Consider the following 21,690-nt stretch of genomic DNA (forward strand, 5'->3'; position numbering starts at 1 on the left):
AGATACCTTCAGAGCACATTTTTCAAAGACAATTAGACTTCCAAAATTAAGATTTTTTTATATTTGTATAAATATTTGCAAATCATATTTGAAAATCCAACTAGACAAAGTTCACTACCTGCTTATTACATACACCACATTTACCAGCCTTAGTCTCTTTCCTGAGGCTTAACTAAGTCACAAGAATAGACTCCTTGAATGGTCTATTCCCCAGCTCCTCTGTGTTTCCTATATCTAGCCAAAGTAAAATTATCACTCCAGTCACCTATCTGTGTTACCCATTTGGGATCCAATCTCTGGAGAAACTGCCCTGGGACTAATGGAACACAGATCCCATCTGTTATATTTCTTGGGTTAAGTAAGTTATCCTCAGCTCTTTACATTCCCTGAAATAGTGAGGACATTGGATAACCCAGTTACAATGTCCCATAAGTGAATTTCTATTTTCCCCTGCCCATTCCAAACAAGTCAAATTCCAAACTGAATTTTTTCCTTAATCTTCTAGATTGCTGTTGGTCTGTTGCAGTTGGCCTAAGAATGATAGGATGAATCTCCACAATCTCCAAAAACAAGCCCAGGTCCTTGTGGACCTAGACAATTTGTCATGTGTGATTCCAACTGAGTTTACAATCATAACCTGGAAGTTAGAGTTCCAGAGTTCAAGTGAGAATTACGGTGGCTGCTTCCACCCTTGAAAACCCACATCATTCTGTCAAGAAGAATGGGTTATTCTAATCCTAGAGATGTTGAAACAGGATATTAATTCAGCTGCAGAACAGGACCAGGGATGAACTTCATACAAGTCAGTCACTGACTTTTAACTGCTTTCATTTGGTGTTACTACCAAAGACTCCAAACCTCACCCTTATGATCACTTGAGAGACATGAATCCTATAGAGTCTGAGAACTGTCCTCAACAGAATGCTTGTTAGCAGACAATATCAACTTTCATCCAGTCCCCAGTTTTCATACTGCCTCATTCCATAGACCAGAACAGGAGGTGGGGGCTCTTACTATCCCTACATCCTTTAAAATTATAGGGAAGGGCACTTGGGTGGGTCAGTTGCTTAAATGTCTGACTCTTGATTTTGCCTCAAGTCATGATCCCAGGATCATGGGATCAAGCCCTGTGTCGTTCAGTGTGGGAGGCCGGACCCCGGTGCCAGGCTGAGACCGGGTTGAGCAACGGCTCCCTGTTGACTCAGCCAACCCGGTGGTTCCCCCTCCCATTCCCCCACTTGCAAAGGCATACGAAAGAATTGTCAAGGCTGAGAAATCTAATTCCTGAAGCTTATGGTCTGTGGGTGTTGGCAGTAATGTTACCCCCTTTTTTACCCCGAGTCAAATAGGAACAAACATGGGAACTATGTTTTGCTAGCAATCTCTCAACAAGGTCTTGTTGTGACCCATTTAGAAAGTTCACAAGGTACACAGAACTAAATGTTTTGGTTGGCAGCGATCATGCAAAACCTGTTTATTCTTAGAATGACCTGACCCATAAGAGTCTTGATATAAAAGATTGTGTACAGCAACAATAAAGCCGTCACTTGGGCCATCAGCCCAGGGGACCCTCCTGTTCCCAAACTGGCTTCTCTCTTCTTTTCTTTCTTACATTCCCCTATCCTCAGGACCCTGATCTCGGTGTTTGTTGCGCAGGTCGCAACAGTTCAGCGTAGAGCCTGATTAAGATTCTCTCTCTTTCTCTTCCTCTCTTTCCTTTTGTCCCTCTCCCACACTCACACACTCACTCTCTTTAAAATAAAAATAAATAGGAGCACCTGGGTGGCTGTCAGTTAAGTGGCAACTTCAGCTTAGGTCGTGATCTCATGGTTCATGGGTTCGAGTCCCACTTCAGGCTCTGATTTTCTGATTTGCCTTTATATTCATACTCTGGATAACTCCATTCCAAAAAGGGTTTTCATAGCCCTCAAGGAAATTATTTTCCATTATACAAAATAATGTTAGCACCTGATGCCTTGATTCCTGCTCAACCGCTAGCATACTCTGAAGGAAAGCTGAGGGTCCGCTGTATTCTCAGCTAGTTAGGATATAAGGGCACAGAACCTATAATCAGTTGCAAAACAAAAGGAACTGAAGTTTTCTTGCAGCTCAGAAGTTTATTAACTGAGGTTGGACCACTTGGTGTTACTTGCTTGATCCTGCATCTCTGTGTCCTGGCTGTAGTGAGGAAGAGGACTAGCTGCTCTATTGACCACAGGTGATGTCATCCCAGGAACATGGTGAGCCCTCTCTCCTGGTTCCCTGTTGCCATATCTGGGGTCCATCACTATCAGACCCCACTTCTGTTTCTTGTGCCTGAGCTGAAGGGATGATACATTGTTTTTTTGTTGTTGTTGTTTTTGTTTGTTTGTTTTAGGATTTTGGCATAGTAGGGGATAAATACTTGCTGATTGTGATGCATCAGATTGAAAAATTTCCAGCCTAGTTCTGTCAACTCCCCTTTGATGAGAATAAAGCCTCCAGGAAAGTCTAGCCGAGACTCCTGCATGCCATGAACCAAACATTTGAGAAACAAATGGATTGATTCATTGATCTGTAAGCAAGGGAAAACAATGAAAAGAGGAAGATCAAAGAGGTTTCAGAAAAAAATCATAATGTCCTTGTACTTTTTGCTCACCAAAGATTAAGTTAACTGAGATATTCACTGACCTACCCATTCATCTGGATAAACTGTATAAATGAGAATTATCTACTTCATTTTTGAGGAGGGAATGCTATCAAGCTCCCAAAGGCAATGCATGTTCAAAAGATGTTGACCTAGCAAATTTCTGGATATTCATAAGATTATGTGGTTTTAAGTGAGTTCCTTGTATGCATTGACCTACCAAGAGGATCCCAGATATTGTAGATGAAATTATAAAGGCATGCATTGCAACAGTGCACAAAATTCAGTCCTACACATCCAAATCAGTTGATGTTAAGATGCAAAAGTAGAAGCAAGCTGGCCAAGTTTACTGCTTCCATTGCAGCATGGAATATATCCTACAGCCTAAGTCAGTATTAGTTCCTTGGAGGTGTGTAGGAGCCCACAATGTAACTTTTAAAACATAGGCTAGAGGAAAGGTCTCCCATCATAGATCTTGGACTATATAGTTAGGAAAATGACCAGGAATGACTTGGGTTGATGGGACAGTATTTCACACCTGCAAGTTACATAGCTTAGCTATGGGTCCACTTTAAAACCATACAATCACTCTTCAAACTGAAAGAGATCTATTTCAACCCTGCATATTATAGATGAGAAAACTAAAGCCAAAAGTCTTTCCCAATGATCATGCTTTTCTATTTTTAAATAGTTAGCAAACTGGCTTCCAAGGTTATGTTTACCTCTTCATCTTCCACATTCTTTTTTATTTAGTTTATTTATCTTTTTTTTTTTGAAAGAGAAAGATACAGCATGCAGGAGGAGCAGAGAGAAAGGGAGGAAGAGAGAGAATTCCAAGCAGGCTCCGTGCCACCAGCACAGAGCTGGACATGGTGCTTGACCTCACAAACTGCGAGATCATGATCTGAGCTGAAATCAAGAGTCAGACACTTAACCAACTGAGCCACAAAAGTGTCCCTTCATCCTCTACATTCTTGGCACCCCTCCCTATCACTACTATGGGACTCTTACCAATGATGTTATGAACACAGTTCTCCTTGGCAATATTCTGGAGTTGGCCTAAAAGAGATGCCATGTTTTCTCTTCTCAGGGCAGTAAGGTCCATGTCTTTGAGGCCTTGATGGATTTCCTGAGACACTTGTTCACTCACACTCAGCATAGCCACTTGAGGCCTAGATAATGAAGGACAGAAAGCAGAGTGGCCTTGACATAGGGTCATAGCAGAGTGGCCCTGACCTAGAGTCAAAGCCCAGAAAGCCCCTAATAGAAGACAGGTCCTCAAAGGATAATTCTAAGTCACCACTACTGGTAGACAGCAGGACCCCATGTACAAATTAAAAACCTTCATTGTTACCCTCAAGGGGCCAACTAATTCATACATATAGTATTATATTCATCTTCAAATAAAACAACATAAATTGGACAAAGGTTCAGTTCTATCGTTGGATTCACTCAGTATTCTTTAGTCACATAAACGTTATTTAAATCTTGTTTTAAGATTTTCTTGGGTATTTTCCTGGTTGTTCTTTTCGTATTTCACCAGTTACATTATAAATATGTTAAGAGACCTGGACTTCTAATTCCTCTTTTTATTTTCGTTGTGGTGCTCTGCATGCAGTGATGATCAATCAATATTACTGATCAACTGATAAACTTCTGGATATACATACACAAATCCAACATCACCTATTCAAATATCTAATGAATTATTTTTAGAAAAACATGATAATGAATCATTTGTAGCAAACTAGCCTCCACACTCTTCTCTTTGTAACTAAGTTTTATTACTCTATTCCAAGCCTTGACTTATCAAAAGACACCAACAATCTTTACTAGTGGCCCCCAAGGTCCTTTGTGTGGTTTCTGATGACAAATAATCAATAATATATTACCAAAAAACACATATTATTTTCAACTCTAAGAAAGATCTGCCTATGAAGCTTACCTAGAGTTAAATTCCTCTGTCAGGGCCTTGGTTATGCACTTCAGTTTGTCACAAATTCAGAAAACCTGAGTAAAGCATTACCAGAGAAACTTCTGGCTATTAGCAAGACTGAGGCTAGGATAGTTAACTGGTGCAGCTGGGACTCCATCTCCCACAGCCAGATTTTGTCCATCAGCAAAGTCTGTTGAGAGAGGGAAGAGTGGGTTAAGAGAGGAAAGTTCTGGTAGAGATGTTAAATACAAAACAAAAAGGCAAAGCTCTAAAACACATTTGTACCTCAGGGAACTCATAATTATCAGGATCCCAGAGAAGGTTCATGTAACTCTGGAATATCACCCTTGTGGGATTGGGGACATCTGAGTTTTTAGCTACCCAACTTGGAGGTGAACAGGACAAGCTGCAGGAGCTGGAAGATCCATAAGAACTTGTAGATGGTATAATGAGATCTGTTGCTGCTTTGGTTAGCCATTTTGTGGTGTAATCAAGGAGATCTATGACATAAAAGTGAATATGTGAGGCTTAAAGACTAAGACTTGGTCAATAAAAATTATTTTGTGGGACTTTCTGTCCTAGTGAAATATTCCTTTTCCCTACCCTTTACCCAGAAAAGAAACTTTCTATTCAAAAATTAGAAAATACTTTATCACTGTAAGAAGGCAACCCCAAAGTCAAATCTCCCTCTCCTGAACTTAAATTTTAAACATACTGGGATGCTTGTCAAGGAGTTCTTGAAATTTAGCTCGTTCATACTGGACATAATGTTCCTGCAGGAAGGGTCAAAGGATCTAGATAGTATAGCTCACCATGTCCATTTTCACCAGGATAAGAACATGGAAGATACTTATGTCATAAGAAGAAATCAAATATTTACACTATGAAAGGAAATCTAGTGTGGAAGGGTGGAACTCAAGCAAGAAGTTCTAAAATCACAGTAGAGTTAAAGTGGGCCTTAAAAACAACCATCTAACTTGAATTTACAAATAAAAATACTGCAGTTAGGGACCCAAGACCACAAAGTGATTGTTGTCAGAAGTAAAGACAAATATGTCTTCTGTCCTTTTAGTTACCAGTCTAGAACTCTTTCCAATGTAGCCACTACTTTTTAGAAAGAGTACTCAGTGGAAGGGAAATGATCAAAGCCCTAATAACTATCTACGAGTAGCTGGAGTGATGGTGATTGAATTTCTAACTCACTGGTCATATCACTTTACCATTCTGAGTCTTGGTTCTCCTAGCTATGAAACAGGGATAATCTTCATTTATGTACCCTCACAGGGTATAAGTTAAGATACATAGGAGAACATCTTGGAAAGGGCAGTTTGAAATCTCTAGAAGAAAGAATTACTATGCTATGTCTTAGCATCATTTATTAAAAGGAGTCAAAATGATATAAAGATCACCAAAAAAGACGCCAAGAGACTATCCTTGGAAAACAACAGCCACTAGTCTAGGGAGGAAAATAAGAGATATTAGTCAGTTCATCAGTATAGAAGAGCAAGATAAGGCAGGAGCTACAACACAGTATCCAGCCCAGAGTTTTCTGGCACAGTTGTCTAAGGCAGATTTCAGGGTCACTACATTTAGTTTCTTACCTCAGTAATTGCACAGGATCTGCTATGCTTTCTACTTTCTGCACAGCTTCATCTTGGACTGGTGCACACAGTCAATGGAATGAAATTGTTTAGAAATCCTAACACTCTCCAATGAACAGCCCTCTTAAAACAAAGTCATCACAGCCTATGTCTTTTGGGAGTCTCAAAACTATGTCTCTAAGTTTCTTGTAGGAGAATATTATTTCTTTCTGTTTAGGGACCAATTATAACACAAGGCTTCACTGGGATCAGTAATAACAATAGTGCCATATTATTTCTTGACGACAATGAGGTTAAAATATGAATAAAAATAGGAGTATCATAAAAAGAAGTGCAGAATATAAAATATAAAAAAATACACACCACCACAAGGTGATTGAAGCACTCCTAATGAGGGATAAAGACATTTTGATTGTTTTATTTGAAAGGTCAAAGATAATAAGCAAAGGAACCATTAAAGGTCATTTGAAATTGCTTTTTGACTCAAAAGTATGAGATCCTTGTGGGCAAGGGCTCTTTTATTCACTTATGTGCTTCTGAAACATAGAAAAAGCTCAGTGAAAATCTTTTAAATTGAACAATATACTGTGATATTATAGCAAGATACCAACTTTCAAGCTTCATATCATACAAATAAAATGCTTCTTTAGATGGTCTATTTAAGTAATGGACCATGTTCAGAAAGGCAGTATGCAACTTAGGATATTGGTAGCCATCAACAATCCAAAGATTTGGTCTGCCCAGAAACTTAACATCCACAAATGAGAGGTTGGTTACTCACCTCCTTAAATTCTTTTAAAAGTTCAAGAGCATAAGTGAGGTCAGGGGAGTACTGGATAGCTGCGCTTTCAGATGGTCCCCAAAAGCATTGTACATTGTCTCCATGAACCTGCCTTCCAAACTATAAGAAGTTTAAATGAGCAAATTTCTCTCTACCCAGAGAACTGATACAGGATCATAATGTCCTAAATCCCAAACAGCACTTTCAAGATCATGAAAGATCATTAAATTGACAGGCCAAGAGCTATATGTAGATGGGCAGAATTGAATAAACTGAGTTTAGTATCAGATGCAAAGATGTTAACCAAATCATCTCAGAAGGGACCTCAGGGATCCAGAGAAGCTCTCCTGCAGTAGAAAGAACCATGAACTAGGGGTTGGGCCCTTAAGTTCTAGTCCTGGTTCTGCATCTAACCTAAATGTATACCTTAGTTTCTGTGTCCGTATACTTATACTTTACACTAGATATTCTTTTTATTTCAGTTTTGAAACCCAAGAAAAAATTTCCTTCTTGATAAAACTTGAAAGTTTTAGGTGCACCTCAAACTCAGCAAGCTGAAAATTCAACTCATTATCTCCCCCGTTCAGCCCTGTTCCTTATTCATGCAAACCAGAGAGCTTAGCTCTTTTCATCTTAAAAATATAATAATAATGCAAGTTTTTTTAAAACAAATACAAGAAATACAAAAACAAGTGGGTAAAAAGTCAAAGTTCATCCCCCAACACACCAATCCCACTTGTGAGATGTTACCAACACATAACTTTGGTGTGTACTGGATTCCTTCTAAATTACTTTCCCCTCATCTATTTATCTACTGGGTCACAAAATTCCAGAGATTTTGTTTCCTAAATATCTCTGTAATCCATCCCCATCTACTGTAAATTCCTACCTGAACTATTTCAATAAGTCTATTAAATGGTCCTCCTACCCCCAACAAAGTCTTACACACACAATGCCACATATTCGTGCTAAAATCAAGGATTTTTTTTAAAGATAACAAATGTGATCATGATGGCATGGTTTACCATGATTTCATGAGCAATGCTAAGTTTAGAAACTTCGTTAACTGTCTCTATCAGATCTGTGACAGAAAGTACTTCAGGTCTGCTCTCTGGAAAAAGGCATAGCAGTCATCATCAGAGAACCCACACAAGTAGAATTTCTATTTTATTTAGAGATTTACTCAGTGACGTAAGACCGCAAAATTTAGATCCATCAAACATCCTACATGGATTCACTCAATCATTCTAGTATTTGGAGGTTTTCTGAACTCTTTGACCTTCAATAGCACTGTAACTCTCTGAGAATTCAGGCACGAAGAGAAGTTTATGAAGAGGAAAAAGTGAAACTGATTTCAAAACCTTTTGCTTGAAATATCAAAATTGTAAGTAAACACAGCAAAGAAACACTGACAAATTAATAATTATGATTTATACAATAAATATTTTTATGAGTTACTGTTTCTACTATTTTTTTAGTTTCAGGAGTATAATTTGCTGATTCATCACTTATATACAATACCCAGTGCTCATCACAAGTGCCTTCCTTAATACCCATCCCCCATTGAATCCACCCCCCCCACCTCCCATCCAGCAACCCTCAGTTTATTCTCTGTAGTTAAGAGTCTGTTTTATGGTTTGACTCTCTCTGTTCACCTGTTTTGTTTCTTAGATTCCACATATGAATGAAATCATATGGTATTTGTATTTCTCTGACTGACTTATTTCACTTAGTATAATACGCTTTAGCTCCATCCATATCTTTGCAAATGGCAGGATTTCATTATTTTTTATGGCTGAGTAATATTCCATTGTATATATATACACACCACATCTTCTTTATCCATTCATCAGGAGATGGACATTTGGGCCCTTTCCATAATTTGGCTATTTTTGGTAATGCTGCTATAAACATCAGGAATAAATTCAAGATAGATGAAAGACCTAAATTTAAGATAGCAGCCTATCAAATTCTTAGAGAAGAACACAGGCAGTAACCTCTTTGACATTGGCCTTAGCAACTTCTTACTGGATATGTCTCCTGAGGCAAGAGAAACAAAAGCAAAAATACACTATTGGGACTTCATCACATTAAAAAACTTCTGCACAATGAAGGAAACAATCAACAAAGCTAAAAGGCAACCTACAGAATGGGACAAGATATTTATAAATGACACTATCTGATAAAACGTTAGTATCCAAAATATATAAACAACTTATAAAACTCAACACCCAAAAAATAAATAATCCAATTAATAATGGGCAGAAGACATAGACAGTTTTCCAAAGAAGACATCCATATAGCCAACAGACACATGAAAATATGCTTAACATCACTGATTGTCAGGGAAAAAGAAATCAAAACTACAATGAGCTATCACCTGAAACCTGTCAGAAGGGCTAAAATCAACAACATAATAAACAACAGGTGTTGGTGAGGATATGGAGAAAAAGGAACCCTCTTGCACTGTTGGTGGGAATGCCAACTGGTGCAGCCACTATGGAAAACAGTATGGAGGTTGCTCAAAAAGTTAAAAATAGAACTACCTTAGGATCCAGTAATTGCACTACTAGGTATTTACCCAAAGAATACAAGAACATGAATTCAAAAGGACATATTCACCTGTATGTTTATATCAGCATCATTTACAATAGCTCAAATATGAAAGCAGCCTAAGTGTCCATCAATAGATGAATAGATAAAGAAGATGTGGTGTATATATATATATATATATATATGGTATATATATGTGGTATATATATATATGTGGTATATAAGATGTGGTATATATATATAATATATATATTATTTTGCTTGATATATATATGTGTATATATATATATCAAGCAAAATAAGTCAGCCAGTGAAAGACGAATACCATATGATTTTACTCATATGTGAAAATTAAGAAACAAAACAAATTAGCACAGGGGGAAAAAAGAGAGAGGCAAATAAAGAAACAGATTCTTAGGACACCTGGGTGGCTCAGTTGGTTTAACATATGACTCTTGATTTCAGCTCAGGTCGTGATCTCATGGTTTGTAGGATTGAGCTCTGTGTTGGGCTCATGCTGATAGTACAGAGTCTGCTTGGGATTCTCTTTCTCCCTCTCCCTCTGCCCCTCCCCCACTTGCTCACGTGCTTTCTCTCTCTCTCTCTCTCTCTCTCTCTCAAAATAAATAAATAAATAAACTTTTTTAAAAAGAAACATATTTTTAATTATAGAGAACAAACTGATAGTTACCACAGGGGACGTGGGTGGGGGAATGATTAAGTAGGTGATGGAGATTAAGGAATGCATTTGTTGTAATGAGCACTGGGTGTTGTATAGAAATGCTGAATCACTAAATTGTACACCTGATAATAATATTGCACTGTGTGTTAACTAACTGAAATTTAAATAACAATTTTAAGAAAAAAACACTACCAAAAAAGAAAACTACATGCTAGTTTCTCTGATGAACATAGATGCAAAAATCCTGAACAAAATATTAGCAAACCAAATCCAACAATACTTTTAAAATATATGCCATACAATCATGTGGGATTTACTCCTGGCATGCAATGATACAATGTTTGCAAATCAGTCAACTTGATACATCACATTAACAAGGGAAAGGATAAAAACAATATCACCTTTTTAATGGATTCAGAAAAGCATTTGACAAAGCACAACATGTACTCATGATAAAAACTGTCCAAAAAGTAGGCTTGGTGGGGGGCGCCTGGGTGGCTCACTGGGTTAAGAATCCAACTCTTGGTATCCGCTCAGGTATCTGCTCATGGTCCATGAGATCAAGCCCCTCATTGGGCTTGGTGCTGACAGTGTGGAGCCTGCTTGAGATTCTCTGACTCTCCCTCTCTCTCTCTCTGCCCCACCCCCGCTTGCTCTCTGTCTCAAAATAAATAAATAAATATTGTGGTTTTTTTTTAACTAGGTTTGGTGGAAACATACCTCAACATAATAAAGGCCATATATAAAAAAACCCACAGTAACATCATACTCAATGGTGAAAAACTCAGAAATTTTCCCCTAAGAGCAGAACAAGACAAGGATATCCACTCTCACCACTTTTATTCAATAGTACTGGAAGTCTTAGTCACAGCAAGTAGACAATAAAAAGAAATAAAAGACATCCAAATTAGTTAGGAAGAAATAAAACTTTCACTATTTGTAGATGGCATAATACTATATATATATAAAAAAACCTAAAGATTCCACCAAAAAAAACCTATTAGAACTGATAAACGAATTTAGTAAAGTTGCAGGATACAAAGATCAATATACAGGAATCTGTTGCATTTCCATACTCTAATAATGAAGTAGCAGAAAGAAATTAAGAAAACAATCCCATTTACAATTGCACCTAAAAGAATAAAATGGATAGGAATAAACTTAAAGAAGGGAGTGAAAGACCTGTACTCTGAGGACTATAAAACACTGATGAAAGAAATTGAAGATGACACAAACAAATGGAAAGATATTCTATGTTCATAGATTGGAGGAACAAATATTGTTAAAATGTTTATATTTTCCAAAGCAATCTACAGATTCAATGCAATCCTTTTCATAATACCAACACTATTTTTCACAAACTAGAACAAAAATCTTAAAATTTGTATGGAACCACAAAAGACTTCTTGAGAAAGAAGAACAAAACAGGAGGTATCACAATCCAAGGTATACTAAAAGCTATAATAATCAAAATATAATGGTATTCACACAAAAATAGACACATAGATCAGTAGAACAGAATAGAGGGCCCAGAAATAAACCTACACTTTTATGGTAAATTAATCCATACAAAAAAGGCAAGAATATACAATGGGAAAAAGATAGTCTCTTCAACAAATGGTGCTGTGAAAACTGGGCAGTCACATGTAAAAGAATGAAACTGGATCACTTTCTTACACCACACACAAAAACTCTAAATCGATTACAGGCCTAAAAGTGAGACCTAAAATTTCTAAAATAAGACATAGGCAGTAATCTTTTTGACACAGAAACATTTTTCTTGATATATCTCCCTTGGCCAAGGTAAACAAATGCAAAGTTAAACTATTGGGACTACACCAAAATTAAAACTTGTGAACAATGAGGGAAACCATCAATAAAAGAAAAAAACAACTCACCTAATGGGAGAAGATATTTGCAAATGATGTATCTGCTAAGGGGTTAATATCCCAACTATACAAAAGAACTTATACAACTCAATACCCCAAAAATAAATAACCCAACTAAAAAATGGACAGAAGACATGCATAGACATTTATCCAAAGAAGGCATCCAGATGGCCAACAGACACATGAAAAGATGCTCAACATCACTCATCATCAGATAAATGCAAATCAAAACCACAATGAGTATCACTTCACATCTGTCATAATGGCTAAACCAAAAACACAAGAAACAGCAAGTGTTGGCTAGGATGTGGAAGAAAAGGAACACTCATGCACTGTTGGTGGGAATGCAAAGTGGTGCAGCCACTGTGGAAGAAAGTATGGAGGTTCCTCAAAAAAACAAAAACAGAATTTCCCTATAATCCAATAATTCCACTACTAAGTATTTACCCAAGAGTATGAAAGCACTAATTCAAAAAGATATATGCACCTCTATGTTTATTGAAAAATGATTTACAATAGCCAAATTGTGGGAGTAATGTAAGTGCCTATCAATAAATGAATGGAGAATGAAGATGTGGTATATATACATAATGAAATATTAATCAGCCATAAAAAGAATAAAATCTTGCTATTTGCAACAACATGAATGGATCTAGAGGGCATAATGCTAAGTGAAATAAGTCAGTCAGAGAAAAACAAATACCATCCAATTTCACTGATATGTGGAATTTAAGAAACCAAAGGACAAATGGAAAAAAATAGAGACAAACCAAGAAACAGACTCAACTATAGAGAACAAACTGATGGTTACCAGAGGGAGGTGCATGGGGGGATGGGTGAAATAGGTGAAGAGGATTAAGAGTACACTTACCATGATGAGCACTGAGTAATGTATACAATTGGTGGATCAGTATATTGAAACTAATATAACATTGTATATTAACCATACAGAATTAAAATCTTAAAAAACAGTCTCTTAAATATAGAGAATAAAACGGTGGTTGCCAGAGGGTAGGTGGGGAGGGGGATGAGTGAAACAGTTGAAGGGGATTACAAGTAGATTTATCTGTTTCTGTCTCAAAAATAAATAAACACTGAAAAAAGTTGTTGAGGCACTTGGGTGGCTCAGTCGCTTAAGCGTCCAAATTCATTCAGGTCATGATCTCATGGATTGTGGGTTTGAGCCCTGCATCGGTCTCTGGGCTGACAGCTTAGAGCCTGGAGCCTGCTTCGGATTCTGTGTCTCCCTCTCTCTCTCTGCCCCTCCCCCACTCGTGCTCTCTCTCTATCAAAAATAAACATTAAAAAAATTTTTTAAATTGTTGAAGAGTAGACTTATCATGATGAGCACTGAGTAACATATAGAATTATCGAATCACTGCATTGTACACTGGAAGCTAATATACACTGTATGTTAATTATTCTGGATTTTATAAATAAGTAAATATGTAATCTATTTCCAAAGACTCTCAAGGATTGTCAAACACAAGCTATTATGCTTTGTTGGCCTCTTTCTCTATAGCCAAAATGTCTTTCAATTTTACCTGCTGGTAAAGTTCCTAGGTCCTATATGTAAATATTCAAAGGGGAAAAAAAGACAACAAAAATAATAATCCAAAAGAGGAGTAGTGAAAGGATGAGGAAGGAAAAATGCAAGGTTGCAAGAGACTTCTATGCTCCTAAAAGACACTTAAGCCACAGGCAGTCTATTACTTTAATGTAACTGCTATCAAGCACTACCCAAGGATGTGATGGTAGAATTCTAGACGTACCAGGAGAGTGGTCATCTAAACAGAAACTCTTGTTTTCCTGGCTCTTCCCTGGTGTTTTAGGCTTATAAGCCCCACTCTCTGCTTCACGGGGATCATTTTGTAGCACACTTTATTCAATCTTGGGCATCTTGATGTTATCTGGAATGAGGAAGACAAGAAGAGGTAAGCTGTTGGTAGTATAAGATCTGGCTCTGACCAGGGATGAGGGAGAGGAGGGCTCTTCAGCTGTCATTGTGTGCCTTGATGACAGAACCTACTTCTCCCAGTTAAGGTGGTTAGGAACAAAGTCTTCAAGAGCCTCTTATTGCAATAGCTAAGGTCCTCAAACAGTCTTGGGGGAAGGAGAACTTGAGATTAGTAGGACTGCCTTTCCTTAAATCAAAGCAGTTAAGGATAAGGCAAGCAAAAGAGGAAATCAAGGCCCAGAGATGGACAATGACTTGCCAAAAAGCACTGCACAGAAAGAGTGGAACTAGGAGAGGAAACTTCCTCAACTCTGACTGCCTTTTATTAGTCCAGGAATGAGTCCCTTCCTCCTTAAATTTCACCCCAGACCCACCTTTGACTATGAAGAGAGTAGTGGCTAGACTCATGCAGCAACAGACCCCCTTGGGGACCCTGGTCCCTCACCTCCTCCCAGCCCTCGACCTGCTGCCCTTAGGCAGCTGCTTCTGCTAATGAAGCCCTTCTGTCTCATCAGTCTGGTCCTGGAGCATACCTTGGTAGACAGGGCAGGAAGGCAGATCAGCAGGAAGGGACTGAGTGGAACCATGGAAATGATGAGACCTACCTGGAGCACACCCCTGCCAATGATGCCAGGTAGAAGGATCCAAAGCCTAAAAACAAAGGGTAACCAGTATCACAGGTAGCAAGAAGGGTTTTGTGCCCCGGGTACTATGGAACCAAGAGACCAGGAAAGGCAAGTAGGGAGGCATCATTGGTGATAAAGAATGGCATTCATCTTATGAATTTAGTGCTTCTCCATTTCCCTGTGGATGGTTTTGGGGAAGAGTTTTTCTTGTGAAATTCCCTGTGTGCACTTTCTCTCTCTCTCTCTCTCTCTCTCTCTCTCTCTCTCTCTCTCTCTCTCTCTTTCTCTCTCTCCTCTCTCTGTGATTAGGGCTCCCTCCTCATCATAGCACCTGAAACTCTTTTCTCCTCCAAATAAACTCTCCACAGCTCCTACCTTCCAGGATGTGGCAGTTTTTTCACCTTTAGTTATATCCTTTTGCTCTCTCAGTCTTCACATCAATTTCTTGGGTGATGAAAATGATTTGATATTTAGCTGTGTTTGAGGAAGGAAGCAAGCCTAGGGTCTCCCTAACCCTCCACCATCTTAACTCCTCTCCTACACTTTTGATTCATTATATTGCACACCTGAACTAATTAATATAACGTTGTATGTTAATTGTACTTGAATTTTAAAAAGTAAATTAATTTTAAAAATAGAGCTGAAATTCCTCATGTAAAAAAGAGGAGAGAGAGAGTGACATTCTCATTTTTGGCCACCCCAAATTTCTTTCTCAGTTTGGTGTCCTGGGGCTGGAAATTCCTAACACCTTAGAGGTATTTCCTTCTAATTATTCTTAACCCCAGGCAGTGCCTTTTTTAAAATGCACATATGTCCTGGGAGAGGTCACCAGGGCCCAGGTTCTGGCCTTTTGTCACATGTCCCAGGGTGTTATCTATCAACCATCAACAAATTCCATAGTTGTGCTATACATATCCCACATGATTTAGAGCTGCACATATGAAAACTTTTTGAACATTTCAAAGAGAAATGTAAAAGTAAAGGATTGTTATAACTCATTGCTAAAGGTTTTTTCAATTATAACCTCCATATTATTGAAAATGACTCAAGAAAAACAGAAGACTCTTTAGGTCCCAAAGCAATGCAGCACTAACGTTAAAATTTCAGATTCCAAGATAACATGAAAGATATTTCAAATAAGAAGGTAAGAGGGGATGATGTTTTTCCAGAGCATCTCAAACCCCACTTCAAAGGTAGCCACCCACTTCGCCAATTTCTAGGCCACATTTGACCACTGGTATCTTTGGGGTGGGGGGTAGATCAGCATGACTGAGATAGAGATTTGCAGAATCTGAGAACCAGGAGACATCTTGGAAGTTTCATTTTAAAGGTGAGAAAACTAAAGCCCAGAGAGAGGAAATTCCTCTCTCATTCAGAGTTGAGGAGCTCAAGAAGAAAATTTTGATGTGGTGGTGCTAAGGGTCAGGAGGATCAGAGTATGACAGAGGGGAGGATGGTGAAACTATATTAAGGACTCTGCCCTCTTGGCAGCATTGGCTCCTCTCAGGGAACTGCTATTGCACAAGCCCTGCCTAATCAGACAGAAATGGCTAGTCATCCTCTCAGTTGGCTGGTCACCTTTCCCAAGCCCAGTATACATCCTTCTTACCTGGAGCCACTCTGTCCAGGAGAGGCCTCCCAATCCCAGTCCCTTGATTCAGTGAGAGAAATTCTAGAAATAATACTTTTAAACTGAAAACATTTTGTTTTTCTTCATAAAAAAGTAGCCATTAAAAATCAGGGATCTGGAACAGAAATAAAATGCAAACCTCAGGGGCTTGGAAGTCTAGAAAAGGCATGAAGTAAGAAAAGAATTGAAGGAGGGATAAGAGGTCTGGGGAGAATATCTTTCCAATATCTCTCTGTTTTCTAGCCCTACAATGTCCTTATATTCCTCCCAGGGACATGAAAAGGGAGCATCGGACCTCATTTAAACCTAACTTTATTCCCACTTCATCCCCTCATGGGATTGTCAAGGGATGATGAGCTGTAGCATGCTAACATTTGATCTATTTCATTTTTAAAATTTATGCCATTCTGCTGATTCCTTTTTTATTTTTTTTTTTACATTTATTTATTTTTGAGAAACAGAGTGAGACAAAGTGTGAGAGGGGGAGGGGCAGAGAGAGAAGGGACACAGAATCCAAAGCAGCCTCCAGGCTCTGAGCAAGCAGTCAGCACAGAGCCTGATGCAGGGCTCAAACCCACAAACCTTGAGATCATGACCTGAGTCGAAGTCGGACGCTCAACCGACAAAGCCACCCAGGCATCCCTACTATTCTGCTGATTCTTAATACATTTTTGTCATGAACTAAAAATTATCGATTTCGCCATAATATTTTTGTAGTACAATTTGTTCAAAGGAAAATAGTGGATTTTTTCAACAATATCAAAATTATCTGTCTTACTAAGTAGTCATTTCTATTAGCTAATTTTCTAGGATACTAACATTCAATATCAAAGGCTTTTTTCAGAAATGGCTACATTTTTATAATATGAATTATAGTATCCTAAAGTTTTATGTATTTATCTATTATTTGGCCTTGTGGCATGACAAATTTAAAAAGTAAGGAGTTGGGCCAGGCAGGTGATGGGCAGGATGGACAACCTTGGAGCAGTACTTGGAGGACACAATGAAGAATCCATCCATTGTTGGAGTCCTCTGCACAGATTCCAAGAATTTTATCTGGGCTGCTGCAGGACTTTGTCAGATTGGCATGCTGGGTGATCTCGGTTCTAACCCAGCAAGCAGCTAAGCTAATCTCAGACCCCACTGATATTCCTGTGGTGTGTCTCGAATCAGATAATGGGAACATTATGATCCAGAAACATGATAGCATCATGGTGGCAATGCAAAAAATGGCCTCTTGACATCTCATATCAGTTCTCCAGCAGCATGTCATTTGGGGTTGATCCTACCTTATGTTAATTACCTTGTAGAACTATTAAGGTTCTAGTAGTTAGGCCATTTATTTAGTGTTCATTGGGCACTTTTCTGTTAGTTTTAGAGTATGCTGCTTTTTAAATAATTTATTGTCAAGTTAGCTAATATACAGTGTATACAGTGTAGTCTTGGCTTCAGGAGTAGATTCCCATGATTCATCACTTACATACAACACCCAGTGCTCATCCCAAGTGCCCTCCTCAATGCTCATCTCCCATTTTCCTCCCCCCCCAATTCCCACCCCCATCAACCCTCAGTTTGTTTTATGTATGCTGCTTTTTGACACCCAATGGACTGACTCATCAAAATATTAGTAAGAAAGGATCGTGTTTTGAAGCAGCAGATCCAGGTCAATTGAGGTCATAGAATTTTGTTATATTCAATAAATCTGGTTGGAGGAAAGCTTGGATATTTTCTGGATTCTTTTTTATTTTATTTTTATTTTTTTCAATATATGAAATTTATTGTCAAATTGGTTTCCATACAACACCCAGTGCTCATCCCATTGCCCTCCTCAATACCCATCACCCACCCCCCCTCCCTCCCACCCCCCATCAACCCTCAGTTTGTTCTCAGTTTTTAACAGTCTCTTATGCTTTGGCTCTCTCCCACTCTAACCTCTTTTTTTTTCTTCCCCTCCCCCACGGGTTTCTGTTAAGTTTCTCAGGATCCACATAAGAGTGAAAACATATGGTATCTGTCTTTCTCTGTATGGCTTATTTCACTTAGCATCACACTCTCCAGTTCCATCCACGTTGCTACAAAGGGCTATATTTCATTCTTTCTCATTGCCACGTAGTACTCCATTGTGTATATAAACCACAATTTCTTTATCCATTCATCAGTTGATGGACATTTAGGCTCTTTCCATAATTTGGCTATTGTGGAGAGTGCTGCTATAAACATTGGGGTACAAGTGCCCCTATGCATCAGCACTCCTGTATCCCTTGGGTAAATTCCTAGCAGTGCTATTCTTTTTTTTAAAAGTAAGAATACAAAAAAGATTTCATATGGGTTATATCTGCCAATATTTATTTTATTAATTATTAAAGCTCAATTAAAAATGTTTTTGTTAATTCATTTAAAAATTACCCTAAATATCAATTATATCACTTAAACATGAATTAAACTTTTACATGAAAAATATGAGGAAATGATCATTTTTTATGTACTTAAAAATCTTTTTCATATCTTTCCTAATAGAAAGCCACTGTATTCCTGTATCTGCTTCACACTAAATAAACTTCCAAAATAAGTTTATTATGGAAGTAGTTTATACCTTACAGACCCTTCAAAAAGCTAACCTAGAAAGTCTCAGAACTGACCATTTAGTAACTCATTATTTAGCAAATCAACTCATCATCAGGGAAATACAAATCAAAACCACAATGAGATACCACCTTACACCTGTCAGAATGGCTAACATTAACAACTCAGGCAACAACAGATGTTCACGAGGATGTGGAGAAAGAGGATCTCTTTTGCATTTTTGGTGGGAATACAAGCTGGTGTAGCCACTCTGGAGAACAATATGGAGGTTCCTCAAAAAACTAAAAATAGAACTACTCTATGACCCGGCAATTGCACTACTAGGCATTTATCCAAGGGATACAGGTGTGCTGTTTCGAAGGGACATATGTACCCCCATGTTTATAGCAGCACTATCAACAATAGCCAAAGTATGGAAAGAGCCCAAATGTCCATCAATGGATGAATGGATAAAGAGGATGTCATTATTTAGCAAATCAATTATGGAACAAACTCACTATTTCCTTTTGAGCAAATTGCACTATAGATACATTAAACTAAAGCTGATAATACTTAGTTCATTGTAAAAGAAAACAATATTTTAAATCATCAGGTCATCACAAGTCCAAAAAGTGAAGTAGATAAAACTCTACTGGGCTACAGTTCTTATTATGAAAACTTAGGTGGTTCCAAAAATAGCTTTTGGTTTTTGATGCTCAGATCCCTCTGAGTACACTTCACTTACAGCTACTGTTCTTGGTGACAGAATTTTTGCCTTCAGATCTAGTGTTCTTGGCCAGCTCCCTGGCCAGCTGTTTGAAGGTGGTAGTCAAAAGTCTTTGTAATGAGACAACTGGTGAGCCTTGTCTGAGATGTACTGGAGAATACTATTAAGAAAAGAGTTCATTTTATACCTGGCCTCATAAAATGATGATACACCTGTCTCAGAGCCTTGTAGACATAGATGAAATAATTGTCTCAGTAACATGTATTTTGGTTCTATTCCTTCAGGGTTTTAGAGGCATCTTCATCAGATCCCTTGTTGTTACATAGAAAATTTAGCAGAAAGTCCAGGTATTGTGTAAAAACCTTTTCAGTACCTTGGAAAAACATTCAGTACCCTGGAAAAACAGGGTAGGGTGTATTTATAGGCCTTGTATTCACATGAGTTATTGAGTAAACTCAATATCTAATTAGGTAAAATGTAATGCAACAAAGCCTGCCAATAAACTACACCATGTTAAATGTGATTGGATACTCTTCCTATTTGGCATGAGCCAATTAGAAAGCAAGGAATAATCAGATTGATGGAAACTTCCTGTGGCTTCCATAAAAACATTTTGAACAGACCTCTGCCTACAGTACCAAATTAATGTAGAGATATAGCTAGCTCTACATATTGTTTGGGGACTGCATTACATTACTGGTCTGCATGAATCTTCTCCCAGCCCTCTTCTACAAAGCCCCCTCCTCTGCTCTGCACTTTTTTTTCCTATCTCTATACAAAACTGTTTGTCCCTGTATTAAGCCCATGAGGATGGGAACATATATTTCCTCCATGGTCTGCTTAGCTCAACTGAATTTTCCCAATAACCTTTTGTGGTATAGACTCTTTTTAGCCTCATTTTTAGATGAGGTAGGAGAAGAGACAGAGAAACTAAGTAACCTGTCCAAAGGTGACACTGCTGGTACGTGGAAAATCATGTACCAGGTTGGTCTGAGTCCAAAGTCCAAGCACTTGAGCACTGCCCTCTGTCATACTCTCTGTCAGACTGTGGTGGTATCTTCAATGCATGGATACCCAGACAATCTGAGGTGATCCCATCTTTACAGCAAGCTTTTCCATAGCCTTATCTTTTATTCAAAGGCTTTATTATCAGCTCAGAGGCATAAAAACAAAAACCTCAAGTCAATATCCCTGCAAAATATTTTCTTGTGCAACCACTGGAAGTTTTTTGAGTAGTAGTTAACATGTTCAACACTTCCTGTGCTCAATTCTATATTGCAATAGCTGTCTTAAGCATATGCAAAGCCATTCCGTGTTTCATAATTGTGTCCAATATACTGTGGAGGTAATTTTGGGAAGCATAGAGTGGAAAAAGTTTCCATGTTGGGATTAAACTGCTATTATTTGATGACCCACATTCAGCTCTCTACACGTAAACGTTGCTACAGAAACCTGAATGTTGTTCCCATAGGTAGAATATACAGTTATACAACAGAGGAATTGGTGATCCCATCAACCAATGCTTTTGCCTTTAATTAGTTACCAGAGTTATGTCAGCATCCCTTCCTGGCTCTTTGGAGATGTTTCCTCGCCATTTGATATTACTGGAGAGAACAAAATATTCAGTGAAATAGTCAAGTTGAGGACTTAATTATAATTATTACTGAAAAGGAAAATTTATTGAACATTGGAGTCCGTGTCATACCTATTAAAAAGAAGATTTAATGAACCAGAACTTTCTCTACCTCTAACATTGCCAGTTTACCACCCTTATAGATTAGACTCCTGTTTCAGTTGGTGTTGTTTAAACCAGGCATTGCTAAACTACTAAGAGTCACCATTGACTAATTTATGGGGAATACTTCAATTATCTTTCATGACATATCTGTGAAATAAATATTATCTCCATCTTTATGGATGAAGAAACTGAAACACAAAAGATCATCATTTGCCCAAGATCATACAGATGGGAAGTTGGACAGCCAATAATAAAATATATTTCAAAGTATTTAAGTGTCCAGGGGCAAGATATTTTTGTCAGATGTGAATGTGAATTCATTAAATTTTAAGGTATTTATAAAACTCACATACCTCTGCAATGTCATAAGTATTTTAAGTCA

General features: G+C 38.0%; 1 protein-coding gene and 1 pseudogene across 1 annotated transcript; one reads left to right on the forward strand and one right to left on the reverse strand.

Moving 5' to 3' along the window:
- Positions 1-2,205: 2,205 nt before the first annotated feature.
- LOC122477108 (T-complex protein 11 X-linked protein 2-like) lies at positions 2,206-14,537 on the reverse strand. Its single transcript, XM_043570000.1, is given in 12 exon segments — positions 2,206-2,335; positions 2,370-2,554; positions 2,675-2,682; positions 3,638-3,798; positions 4,572-4,623; positions 4,626-4,752; positions 4,848-5,062; positions 5,278-5,411; positions 6,164-6,231; positions 6,945-7,064; positions 7,970-8,055; positions 14,471-14,537. Coding segments are annotated over 12 exon segments (1,353 nt in total).
- Positions 14,538-14,610: 73 nt separating this feature from the next.
- On the forward strand, positions 14,611-17,548 carry LOC122477109 (annotated as a pseudogene).
- Positions 17,549-21,690: the final 4,142 nt, after the last annotated feature.

Source organism: Prionailurus bengalensis, chromosome X, assembly GCF_016509475.1.
Source record: "Prionailurus bengalensis isolate Pbe53 chromosome X, Fcat_Pben_1.1_paternal_pri, whole genome shotgun sequence".
Lineage (NCBI taxonomy): Eukaryota > Metazoa > Chordata > Mammalia > Carnivora > Felidae > Prionailurus > Prionailurus bengalensis.